The sequence below is a fragment of the Cydia fagiglandana genome, chromosome 1 (assembly GCF_963556715.1).
Source record: "Cydia fagiglandana chromosome 1, ilCydFagi1.1, whole genome shotgun sequence".
NCBI classification, from domain to species: Eukaryota; Metazoa; Arthropoda; class Insecta; order Lepidoptera; family Tortricidae; genus Cydia; species Cydia fagiglandana.
The window spans coordinates 16,815,177-16,828,045 of record NC_085932.1 but is presented as its reverse complement, the minus strand read 5'-3'; the positions used below and the strand labels follow the sequence as shown (position 1 = coordinate 16,828,045).

General features: G+C 38.2%; 3 protein-coding genes across 5 annotated transcripts in view; 1 reads left to right on the top strand and 2 right to left on the bottom strand.

Annotated features, from left to right (window-relative positions):
* Positions 1-12,869, top strand: part of LOC134665842 (protein croquemort-like) — a 407,398-nt gene that overhangs the window by 185,465 nt on the left and 209,064 nt on the right. The gene's annotated exons all lie outside the window — the stretch shown is intronic.
* Positions 1-12,869, bottom strand: part of LOC134665447 (dynein axonemal heavy chain 2) — an 82,690-nt gene that overhangs the window by 37,822 nt on the left and 31,999 nt on the right. For all 3 annotated transcript variants that reach the window (XM_063522433.1, XM_063522425.1, XM_063522437.1), the window contains exons 28-30: positions 9,199-9,342; positions 8,138-8,236; positions 7,316-7,535 (exon numbers count right to left, since the gene is read on the bottom strand). In XM_063522433.1, the coding sequence (XP_063378503.1) occupies positions 7,316-7,535; positions 8,138-8,236; positions 9,199-9,342 (463 nt within the window). The remainder of the gene's footprint in view (positions 1-7,315; positions 7,536-8,137; positions 8,237-9,198; positions 9,343-12,869) is intronic.
* On the bottom strand, positions 9,743-12,130 carry LOC134666030 (uncharacterized). The gene is made up of 3 exons (XM_063523138.1): positions 11,784-12,130; positions 10,565-10,846; positions 9,743-10,227 (listed from the first exon to the last, which is right to left on the bottom strand). Exons 1-3 carry the CDS (start codon positions 12,006-12,008, stop codon positions 10,012-10,014), a joined length of 723 nt encoding a protein of 240 aa, XP_063379208.1. The 5' UTR covers positions 12,009-12,130; the 3' UTR covers positions 9,743-10,011.

The window sequence follows — 12,869 nt, the reverse complement described above, 5'->3', positions numbered from 1 at the left end:
GGTTTAAGGCTGAGAAATATTGCAGTCACAAAGTAGTCGCAAATGTTTCGACTTTGTGTCGACTCTGTGTTGACACATGACACGCGCTGTCAAAAGTAATAACAAAGTTACTGGATTTGCAAAATGGCTCCTTGTGTTCATTCGTTTTAAGATATTCTCAAAGTGTAAGAGCCATGCCGTGGAATAAAAAAAAGTTAATCCTCATATTTTTATCGCGATTAATTTAGTCGACCTAACATAGATTGAAATTGCATTAATCTGAATATTAATCGAATAAATTATCGATTAAATCTCGATTGAAAGTTGACAGGGGGACATTTTTGTACGTAAATGGAATAGGATTTGCATGTAAATATTTCCCACCTTTTCGGGGCGGGGACAAATGGGAACACACAATTTTTGGATGTATTCCCATTTATTCCCGCAGGGAACAGATGGAATAGGATTTGAAAGTAAATATTTCCCATTTTTTCCCCCCTTATCGGGCTGGGGATAAATGGGAACACACAATTTTCGGATGTAATCCCATTTATCATTTATCCTCGCAGGGAACAGATGGAATAAGATTTGCATGTAAATATTTCCCATTTTTTCCACCTTATCGGGGTGGGGACAAATGGGAACACACAATTTTCAGATGTATTCCCATTTATCCCCGTAGGGAACAGATGGAATAGGATTTGCATGTAAATATTTCCCAATTTTCCCACCTTTTCGGGGTGGGGACAAATGGGAACACACAATTTTCGGATGTATTCCCATTCATCCCCGTAGGGAACAGATGGAATAGGATTTGCATGTAAATATTTCCCAATTTTCCCACCTTTTCGGGGTGGGGACAAATGGGAACACACAATTTTCAGATGTAATCCCATTTATCCCCGCAGGGAACAGATGGAATAGTATTTGCATGTAAATATTTCCCATTTTTTCCCACCTTATCGGGGTGGGGACAAATGGGAACACACAATTTTCAGATGTATTCCCATTTATCCCCGTAGGGAACAGATGGAATAGGATTTGCATGTAAATATTTCGCATTTTTCCCCCCCTTATCGGGGTGGGGACAAATGGGAACACACAATTTTCGGATGTAATCCCATTTATCCTCGCAGGGAACAGATGGAATAGGATTTGCATGTAAATCTTTCCCATTTTTTCCACCTTATCGGGGTGGGGACAAATGGGAACACACAATTTTCGGATGTATTCCCATTCATCCCCGTAGGGAACAGATGGAATAGGATTTGCATGTAAATATTTCCCAATTTTCCCACCTTTTCGGGGTGGGGACAAATGGGAACACACAATTTTCAGATGTAATCCCATTTATCCCCGCAGGGAACAGATGGAATAGTATTTGCATGTAAATATTTCCCATTTTTTCCCACCTTATCGGGGTGGGGACAAATGGGAACACACAATTTTCAGATGTATTCCCATTTATCCCCGTAGGGAACAGATGGAATAGGATTTGCATGTAAATATTTCCCATTTTTTCCACCTTATCGGGGTGGGTACAAATGGGAACACACAATTTTCGGATGTATTCCCATTTATCTCCGTAGGGAACAGATGGAATAGGATTTGCATGTAAATATTTCCCATTTTTTCCCACCGTATCGGGATGGGGACAAATGGGAACACACAATTTTCAGATGTACTCCCTGGCGTGACAATGTGACGTAACGTGACAGGTGCGACATTTCGACAAGTCTCATTGTTGCTGACGTCACAGGCATCCACATGCGGGCCGTATTCCTGTTTGTCACCATAAATTGTATTATTTTTAAAAACTTTATTATATCGGCAAAAACAGGTATTTCTTTTGCGATGTTTATGATGATAAAGATGGAAATTGTCACAAGATTTCAAAGAACTTTCGGTAATTGAGTTCTGTGTCCGAATTTCGTGACAATTGTCGTATTTCTTGTGACAAATGTCATTAGCTTCGCAAAATAAGTACAGTCAAGGAATTTAAATTCCGACCCATTTCGTACTTTGTCACAGTGACAACCGTATGAGGTCTCTAGCGGCTTTCATATTGATTGTCACTGTGACAAAGTACGAAATGGGACGGAATTTAAATTCCTTGACTGTACTTATTAACTGGCGATATAGTGGAGTTTTTTTTAATTAACATGTTGGTGGCAAACAACCACACCGCCCGTCTGATAGTAAGCGATTACCGTAGCCCATGGAGGCCTGTGACTTCAATTACAGTGATGTAGACAATAGGGAATATTAGGCAAAGCTCTGCGTAGGTAGCACTAGTAGTACACATACAGTAAACAAACATGCGTCACTACGTCACTCACATATCGCCTATCGTGAAACACGACAATCGAGGGTTCGGTTTCTGCCTCTCTATCACTCTCGCATATTCGAGCGATAAAGAGGCGGATAACTAAATTTCGATTTTCGCGTTTACCGGTAGGCACTTGTTAACAAACCGCCTTGATGCATCAATGTCATATTTTATTGTCTTTGAAAACTTGTCAAAAAACAGTTTAAGGCACAGTATGTATAAGTTAGTCTATGAATTTACTGAGTCGGTAGTGCTGCACTCTGGCGGCAGAACATTGCAGTAATATACCCTATTGTTGGACCTGTCACGTCCTAAAACCTATAAAACAATATTCATGACGACTTTTATGACAACATGCGTAGCCGCCATCTTGGATTATAAAATGGTCATCATTTTCGAATTCTGCACTCCCTAAAACCTATAAATCGACATCCGTGACGACGCAAGTTATCTTTATTTTCAGATCTAACCAATTGCTACAGAATACAAAGGACAAAAAAAGAAGCAAGGAGGTAATGAAACAAGCAAAAATACTGATGATTCCTCGACGCAATTGGATGATTCTTAAATTGTGTCCAGATTTTCTTGTCATAAAAGTTTTTATTTTTCACATATAACTCACACAAGCTCCGTGACATTTCGACCTTGTAATTTTTTTAATGTTTTTGTTTATATATGCGTATCTCACTAGAATAATATAATCAAGGTATGTTTATGTTTGATGGTTGAAATAGTAACTCTAAAAATTATATTTGTGTCTTATATTCCTGCCGAAGACTTTTATTTTTCCTTTTCCTTCTACACAAGTTAGGCCAAGTAATAAGAATTTAGGGCTCTCAATTTTATCTTGACTTCTACATCAGTAAAGCTACGAGGCCATGTTTGGTATCGTTTTCGTATAAATTCACAGTACCAAATTTATAGTTCGTTTTTTTTAGCATTAGAAAGAACTCCACAGAAGCAAGCGTGCAGTTTTTGTCAGGCTCTTGAATTGTTAATAATTATTAAATTATCTAATGTAGCATGGTCAATACATGTAATTTACTTCAAATTATTACCGCTCTAAGTGCCGGATTTGGAACCACAAGCTTACTTCTGCGAAGTTCTTTCTAATGCTAAAAAAAACGGACTATAGTTATGGTATCACATTGACACCATTCCGAAGTAAAAACATATAAACTTATTAAAATACTTTCTTTTAAACTCCTCTTCACGCTTAAACTGCTGAACAGTTTTAATTTAAAGGTACACATATATTTTGAGTCCCGAGACAGGACATAATAAGTTATGTCAAAAATCATCCTTTAAAGGTGTGAAATGTGGTGCAGGGGGGAATTCAGAATTGAATTCTTGAAGTTAATACTTACTGTTTAAGTTTAGGTTTGAAGTCATGTTTTTATCATTTTCAACTAAATCAAAGATGTAGAATTGTAGACCATCCCAAATTTCATATAAAACGGTTCAGCGGTTATTGATTGTCCGTACAAATTTTCACGCCACTTTTCACACCTTCAAAAGATGATTTTGGTTATAAGATCTATCCTATGTCCTGTTCTGGGACGCAAACTATTTCTATACCAAATTTCAACGAAATCGGTTCAGCGGTTAAGCGTCAAGAGGAGTTTAAAAAATACCGGCGAAGTGTGAGCCGGACTCGCGTATTAAGGGTTCCGTACATTAAGTCCGCCTCGCGCTTGGCTGCACATTTCTAATAGGTTTTCCTGTCATCTTAATAATCGTGATACGTAAAGGACTATTTTGTGTATTTTTTTCAAAATTTAAGACCTAGTAGTTTCGGAGATAAAGGGGGGGGGGGCAATGGTCATTTTTTGGGTATAAAATCAATTTGTTTACGTTATATGTCCGTCTTTGGGTCCCTAATTTACATATATGTACCAAATTTCAACTTAATTGGTCCAGTAGTTTCCGAGAAAATAGGCTGTGACAGACGGACAGACATACAGACGCACGAGTGATCCTATAAGGGTTCAATTTTTTCCTTTTGAGGTACGGAACCCTAAAAAAATTGTTTTTAAATTTTGTGGAACACGGCCTAGCACCTTCACTGATGTAGAGATCAAGATAAAATTGAGAGCCCTAAATAAAGTTTCAAGAGCGGATATCTCAAAAACTATTCAATGTATGGAAAAAATTGACTAAATAAACTTGTAACAAATTAAATTAACTTTCATTTTCTATAAGTGGCCATGTCGCTACGATGCATAGTTTCCGAGATATAATCGAAAAACCGGAAAATGGGACCTTCAAAGCCCCCTCTCTCCCCCCCGCTCAAAGGCTACGGCCGAGGACTTTTGATATGTTCACCTCCTAACTTGTCCAAACCAAGTTAAGGAGCCAAAAATTGTGTTCCGAGCATTTCCCTCTACCACTTTATTGAGCATTCGTTGCCTGACCTAGTAGCGTATTGCATTTCTTTAAAAACTTTTCTGTAAAAGGTTGACGGGTGTTGGGTGTTTATATGGTTTTGGTCGATTTTTATCATTCGCATCGCCCATGATGACTTACTAGAATTACGAGCACACGAGACGCTAATAGTAGTTTGACAAACCTTGGTTTTCAAGAGGTATTTTATATTGACATTTGCTGTCACAAATTTGCTGTCAGATTTAGTCGCAAACCGCACGCAAAGTGCACACAAATGTGTCGACACCTTGTTACGGAAAAGTGTACACACGGCGACGACACTTTGTTTCGAAACAATTCTAGACACATTGTGTGGACTCTGTTACGACACATCTGACATTTAGTTACCACTCTGATGATTCTGCGACTGGAATGGTTATATGGGTAATGTATGGACATGTTGTCCACACTATCGGAGCAGCTTCCGTCTCCCACCGGCTCATATGCGTCTACCGGACAAAAAGCTAGCGATCCATTTGTATAGCATAATCCCTCGAGCAGACCTCGATGCCAAACCCGTCCGAACGCCTTAGCTATATCCAGCAAGACTGCCAATGCTTCACCTTGATACTCGTTGGCCAAAACCCAGCGGTACCCACCGGTCACCGATAAGATCAGGCAAATATAACGAGGTCGCATCGTCATTGAGTGACAAAAACGGCCCATATAAATCTGTATCTAGAATAGTGACGTCAACTTATATGCATTTTAATATATGGTGTGTTATTTTACAAAATTAAAGGCCTCTGATTGGAAAGTACTTTAAAAAGCGATCATGCAGCGAGGTGAATAGGGGCGGCAAATCTGCGTAGCCTACGGGCGGCAAATGTCTAAATCCGGCACTGAGTAGTACGACACTCAAAAAGGCTAGACGCCGGATGTCATGTTTATGGTAAATCGTAAGAAAATATAGGGTAGGTATATGGGGTACAATCAGTGGCGGATTTCCCATAAGGCACAGTAGGCCCGGGCCTAGGGCGGCAAAATATTAGGGGCGGCAAATTGTGACAAAAAAATTCGCTGATGATAACAAAAAATAACTCAAAATTAGGCCAGGCAACGAATTCTCAAAAAAGGTACCTATAGAGGGAAATGCATGAAACACAATTTTAATTTGACTTTTCGTGCCTAACTTTAATTTGGACTATCTAGGAGGTGAACATATCAACAGTCCCCGGTCGTAGTGCTTGAGCCGGGGGAAGAAAGGGGTTTGAAGGTCACATTTTTCGGTTTTTCGCTTATACATATCTCGAAAACTATGCGTTCTAACGACATGCTCATTATACAAAATGAAAGCGGGTAAAATTGCTACAAGCTACAAGTTTTTTGATATCTTGAGGGCCCCGTTTTTAGGGTTCCGTACCTCAAAAGGAAAAAAACAGAACCATTATAGGATCACTCGTGCGTCTGGCTGTCCGTCTATCACAGCCTATTTTCTCCGAAACTACTGGACCAATTAAGTTGAAATTTGGCACACATATGTATGTTTGTGACCCGAAGATGGATGTGTAACGTAAATAAATGAATTTTAAATATGGAGGCCATTTTTGGGGGGTAAATGAGAAAATTAAAAATTAAAGTTTTTCAAACTATATCGTGTTACGTATCAAATCAAGGAGCTTATTGTAAGAATCTCAAATATATATTTTTTTCATAATTTTAGGATAAATAGTTTAGCAGTTATTCAAGAAAATAGGCAAAAAATGACCATTCCCCTCCCCTCTTATCTCTGAAAGTACTGGGTCTAAAGACCTACTAATTTGTCCTTTAAACTTCTCTGGAATTCGCTGGAGGCCAAAAGAAGGGAAAAACAATTATATGAGTGTTTATAGGTATAGCAAAAAAAATGTTTTTCTTGTTTCTTTTTTAGATTTTTTGAATGTTTTTGTAGGTACATTAAAAGTCAATGCTATTGGTAAAACTCACTTATTAATGAATAGGTAAGTATTTGCTTATTTTTTTCGCAAAACCTATGTTAGGTTTTGCGAAAAAAATATGTTTTTGTAGGTACATTAAAAGTCAATGCTATTGGTAAAACTGTCACTTAAAATGAATAGGTAAGTATTTGCTTATTTTTTTCGCAAAACCTATGTTCCCATGATCATCTCACAAGGACGTATAGTTTCTGAGATATTATATACCTAATAAGCGGAAAACCGAAAAATGTGACCTTCAAACCAAACTCCCCTACCCCCGCTCAAGGGGACTTTTGATATGTTCACCTCCTAAAGAGTCCAAATAAAGTTACTACTTAAGTTAAAAATGTGTTCCAAGCATTTCCCTCTATACTTTTTCGTTGCCTGACCTAAATGTAGTCAATATGATGGGTGATGCTGAGAAAGGGGCGGCTACAAGGCCTGGGGCCTAGGGCGGCAAAGACTGCAAATCCGCCACTGGGTACAATACACACCCTCTCTGCATCAATCGGTGGAGCATGATCTAAGCTAGAGGACCTAAAAAGCTTCCGATTTAATCCGGTTGAATTAGGTATGTACCGTATAATAATAAAGTAATAAATAAACTTCGTAGATCATGGATGACTCATCCAGGAACATCGATGTAAGAGTATTAGCATGACCTTACCCATTTTATACATCTTGTCAACCATATCCCTGGAGTGTATCTCAATAACGCACAGCGCATTGACCTTGGCTCTCAATATTTTCGGAATCTCTTTTCGGGACATGCCCTGGAGTGTGGCTAGGATAACATTTTGTTTTTTACGTAGTTTCTTCATGGGTCTTTTTTCCTTCATGAGTTCGCATCGCGCGAGAGTGCGTGTGCAGTCTGAGGTCCACATAATCTGCCAAAATATTGCTAAATGAAGAAATCGTTATTGAACGGCATTACTTACACTTGCACAACGGTCTCGCAGGAATATCATAATTAATCTATGTCCTATAGGTACCTATAGCCGAATCCGACGAAGAGCATTTTGTTAATTTAATAATATTTTTTTATAAAGTCGAAAATCGGTTCATCCGTTTGGGAGCTACGATGAAGTGCGATGCTAATACGGACGGACAAACACATACACGTGTTAAAATTAGAACCCCTCTTCTTGCTTTTCGTGCTAAAAAGGCATACCGAATATAATAAAAAAAGGTAGCTTAGGTAGAGGTACATAAACATAATATACTACTCTGATGTAGGTGTGGCTCGGTTGTGGCAGGTCGCACATTTGAGTTAGCGACTAATTAAACGTTACTTGCCTATTTATTTTTTATGCAAATATCTGGACATCGCATCGATTTCATTAGGTACTTATTTACCTACTTACATTACAAATTAAAAGAGAACTTGCAAAAAACTCTTCTCGAAAAGAGGATACTTACATGTTGACAATCAAGTCTACCTACAAGGTACCTATATACCTACCTAAGTAGGTAGCTCGAAGCCTCTTACCTTACTGCTAGTGATCCCGAGTTGCCCGGGAAAGTCGTTGATCCACTGTTCTCGCTGGTATCTACATTTACGTAGCGCCGTGCGGGTTAAAATTAAATTCTATAAAACAAAAAAAAGGTAATATTTAAGCATATTTTTTTCTTTCGGAGCGATTATTTCCGAATTCATATAATAACTTTTTCAAAAAATGGTTTTTAGAAACCCTTAAAGGAAAGACCTATCCAACGATACCCCGCACTGCTGGGTCAAAACAAAAAAAAAATACTTTACTTACTTTATTTTGTATGGGAGGGATTTTTATTATACACCGTACTGTCGCAATGCATAATTTATGTATCCGATGCCAAATTGCACCTTTGTAGCACTAACGATCACAGAGCAAAGCCTTGGACAGACAGACAGACGGACCTTGCGAAACTATATAAGGGTTTCTTTCTAGGTAACTACGAAACCCTAAAAAAATAGAGCCCATGGAAGTTTACATTTATGCCACGTCGAGAACGATCATCGTTTTAAGAACTGTCATCACATAGCCAAAAGTTAGGTAGGTACTTAATACAACGCTTCGTTAGCATCCAACGAGTTCGTATAAAAGCTATAATTCCAATGTCATCTTATACGAAGTACCTAAGACAAATATCTACGTATAGCGCGATTATCACACTGGCACCCGAGGGCCTACCGCGAACCACTTTCGACGTTTTACCTCTGTCAACACGTCGAGCGTGGTTGGCGGTAGGCCCTCAGAACCGGACGAGGTGCAGAAGACGGTGTGCAAGCGAGAAAGCATAATTATATCTTTGTCTAGCTCAAACGCCGTCGTCGCAGCTAGATAGTTCTGATGTGGCGCCAGTGGGAAGATCGCCTGCTGGCTTCAGGCCAGAGCACACCGGCTGCGTGTGCGTGACGTGCACGTGCGCTAAAATGTTGGAGCCGCAGAGCCGCACACGCACACGTGACGCAAGCGGTATGCCGTCTCTCATAAAGATCTGTAAACTACAACGCGCACGTGCACGTCTACGCACACGCATCCGGTGTGCACAGGTCTTTCAGCAGCTCACGTCTCTCAGCACGGTCCTCATAGTATTCTCGAGCCCCAACAGCCACATCTCTGCAGGCCCGTCCAACACCAGATTGTACTTCCACTCTATGCATTCTCCGTCCTCCGACATCATGGCTTTCGCCACAGGCAGCCCTAAGGCATTCTGCAAACGATAAACCTTTGAACTGATATGTTGAACGTGACTTTAATATTTTTCTTTAACACTTCTACCGCCAGCGACCTACTAGACGGGTTCTTTGTTCATACGTGCATACTACAAAGCGGAAAAATACGTTATCAACTACAAGCTCTAAATAATTTTTATGCTTGAACGGTTTCGTTAGTGTACCTATGCTTTGTTTGTCAACTGTGGATAAGGCAAGAAAGCTTTAGGTGACTTATGTCTGAAAATTTTCGTATTACCTCGTAATTCATTACTCACAAGATCAGAGCACATTTTAGTCTTTATTATTTAATTACTGCTGAAGACACCACTGCTAGTTAATTTGGTAATTTATGGATGACTGTTATAATAGCTTTATGACGAAATAATAACACGTTAAAATTGTTATCCCACTTTATTGTATTATAACATTGACAATAACACAATTGACTATAAATCTATTGATATTGTCTTGTTGTTCATTTCTGCTGTGTATTTTGTAACATCCTTCCACTGCATCCAATCAAACAGTTCATTGCATTAATTAACATCATAATGCCCAATGCCCATCATTCTATATTTTAATTGGTTGTTCCTGTCGCAGCTCAGATATATAGATCAAAATTAAATGATACCCTTTGCTGAAAAATATCTCTATTGGTAATATTTTTAAATAAGTTCAACCAGTCCATCCATATCTCTCTCCAATCTCTTTCTCCTATTGGCCAATACTTTAGAATAGAGAGTGTCCGTCAACGTCACAAGCACCTTCATGATGGCCTGCCTACTCTCCTGTGTGCGGCATGACAGCACCATGTGCATGTAATCATCCAGCAAATGGTGGGTTCTGGCATACGGGTGGTTCATCAACAATATTGTGTAGGCCTGGAAAAGATATTGCCAGTTATGTTTGCAAATTTATTCCATTATTTTATATATACTTCACACATTGAAACCCATTTTAGTAGTAGAGAGCTAAATTGACATTGACAATAAAATTGATCCAAGAGTTTTACATGACATGCCATGACTCACTACAATAGTTTCCTCTAAGCCCAATATTGAGCATGATTACCAGTAAATTTATAAGCTGATGGTGTAAATGACTTTCAGTCCCTAGTGTTAACTAATGTACCCTTATTTTTACAATTTAATGGTTGGAAAGAGAAATACTACTACTATTGTAGGTTTTTATAAAAGTTATATTAAAAATTTGTCTTACCTTCACATAGAATTTTAGCCTTTCAGAATTAGTTTCTTCACTATACAGACATCTTCTATTATCCCTAATGGTACTCTTTGTAAGGATATATAAGAGCTTATCCCAATTATGAGAATATATGGCAGACCTCACACATTTGAAAAAAATATTTTTCATAAACAATTTAGATCCTGGCTCGTGTTTGTGGAAATTATTGTGCGCATCCTGGAGATTGAGAAGGCTGCGGTGACATGCTTCCTTCTCCCATTTAGTTGAGTTTCTAATGAATTTTGTCACTTTTTGCTGGAAATTAAAATTTGTTTGTATAGAAGGAGTTAATAAAAAAGTCCTATTAAAATAAAGCAGACTAAGTCAAATGGGTTATTAAAATCCATATTTGTCATAACCTGCTTAAAATTTTTTTGTTTTAATACTGGTAGGTAGGTATTTAGATAAGTGGTCCTAAAAATAATTAGTAGTCCAGATCTGATGAGTGATGACAATAACCAATGGAAGAAACAAATTAAGTTTTATAAATGCATTGTGTGTGTGTGTGTGGTGATTACTTATACTTTGTTTTTTTTACCATTAGAAAGAACTTGAAAGAAGGTAAGCGATCTTGGCATGTCTTTAAATTGAAAAACGCTTTTTAAAAATCAATAACTATTATTTATGAAAGCAGAAGAATATAAATGATCATATTAGCGAATGGAAGGTGATCGGGCGGTGAAAAGAGCGTTTAAGGGAAAACCGTTAGGACGCCACCCATTTGGTCGACCTAGGTATCGATGGACGCTGATCTGCGCGAGCTCCGGGTTGAGAACTGGCGAGACACGGCACAGGACCGGGATCAGTGGTGAGCAGTCGTGTTGGAGGCCAAGACACACTTTGGGTCGCTGCGCCAGAGGAGTAAGTAAGTAAGTATATTAGATTCATAATTGTTACATATTTGCCATAACTTATTTTAAAAATGTGTTTTTCAATTAAAACAGACATCAAGATTATTTACCTAATTTCTAATGCTAGAAAAAATGAAGTATAGGTAAGGCGTATGTGAGACACTTGACTAGGAAAGCTAGTTACTTATTCTGGAACAGCCGTCACCAAGTGAATACCAAAAGTAAAGTTTTTTTTATAATATAAAGAGCTTGAACAAATAAACGTTAAATATATCCAGCTAGAACATTTACTTTTCCGTGATAACAAAATATAATTATAAGTAAAATATGAATGAACTTACCACAGCTTTGAAAGGTACAAAGTATAACTTTTCAATATCTTCTTGTTGCATTGTATGGTTCAGTGTCGTTATTATTATAAAAAGCACATTAAAATTAAAAATGACGCAGATAACTAGGTATTCCGAGCTCGGTAAACGCAAAAACAACAAGAAAACAAATAAGCTAGAAAGCAAAAGCAACACAGCACACGGCGCTAAACACGGCGTGCATTTGACAGATGACATTGACAGTTTCAGTGTTGCACCATATATTTTCTAAAATCTACCAAATGTAAGTCTAGTAAATATTACACCAATGGGAGCTAACGTAATAATAATTTCAGTCACCAGATAGCGCCACTTACGTGCGAGGTCATTTCAAGTTTAAATATAGTATTTTTGAAACCCGATGGGTATGCTGACAGATGTCATCTCAATACAATTTTGGGAGATTTGGCGTTTATTGGTTATAAATTATATTGAGATGACACCTGCCACCCTATCCATCGAGGGTGAAAAAGGCTATAGCAAGCTATATTATCAATGGAAAAGGATGGCAAATTAGAAAATTGTAAGCGTGAATGGTTGGTCTCCCATACAAATTTAGAACAAAGTTGGCTTATCAGACTACAGTCAGTAATGAATTTGCACAGTTTTCTACATAAAATAAGCACGAATATTTCAACATTATCACAAGAAACGTACCTGCGCCACAGTGTCGAAATTAACTCAAGAGTCCTTCCTTACTAAACAGGTAAGCAGTACTAGTGCTCGACGCTGCACTATTATTCGACTTCTTCTTCTTCTTCTTTATATTTAAGAGCTGTGCTCTTGTCGGTGGAGCAATCTCCAACTCGTCCGGTCCTCTGCCAACTCCTTGACCTTCTGGTATGACACGACCTGGACCTTTTCTTTTATTTGGTTAAAGTAATTTATTCTTGGTCTTCCTCTTCCTCTCTTTCCCTCTATTTTTCCTTCTATGATGTTCTTTAGGAACATGTCGTGTCGTAGCAGATGTCCAATTAGTACTCCTCTTCTATTTTCTATTGTCTTTATTATATTTCTTTTCTCGTTAATCCTATCCAGAACCCTATCATTTGATATTTT

Coding starts and splice junctions, on each gene's coding strand:
- LOC134666030 (XM_063523138.1), bottom strand. CDS start 12,008: ATGTCATCTGTCAAATGCACGCCGTGTTTAGCGCCGTGTGCTGTGTTG. Junction 10,847..11,783: donor TTGTACCTTTCAAAGCTGTG/GTAAGTTCATTC, acceptor TTTAATTTCCAG/CAAAAAGTGACAAAATTCAT. Junction 10,228..10,564: donor GGCTAAAATTCTATGTGAAG/GTAAGACAAATT, acceptor TATCTTTTCCAG/GCCTACACAATATTGTTGAT.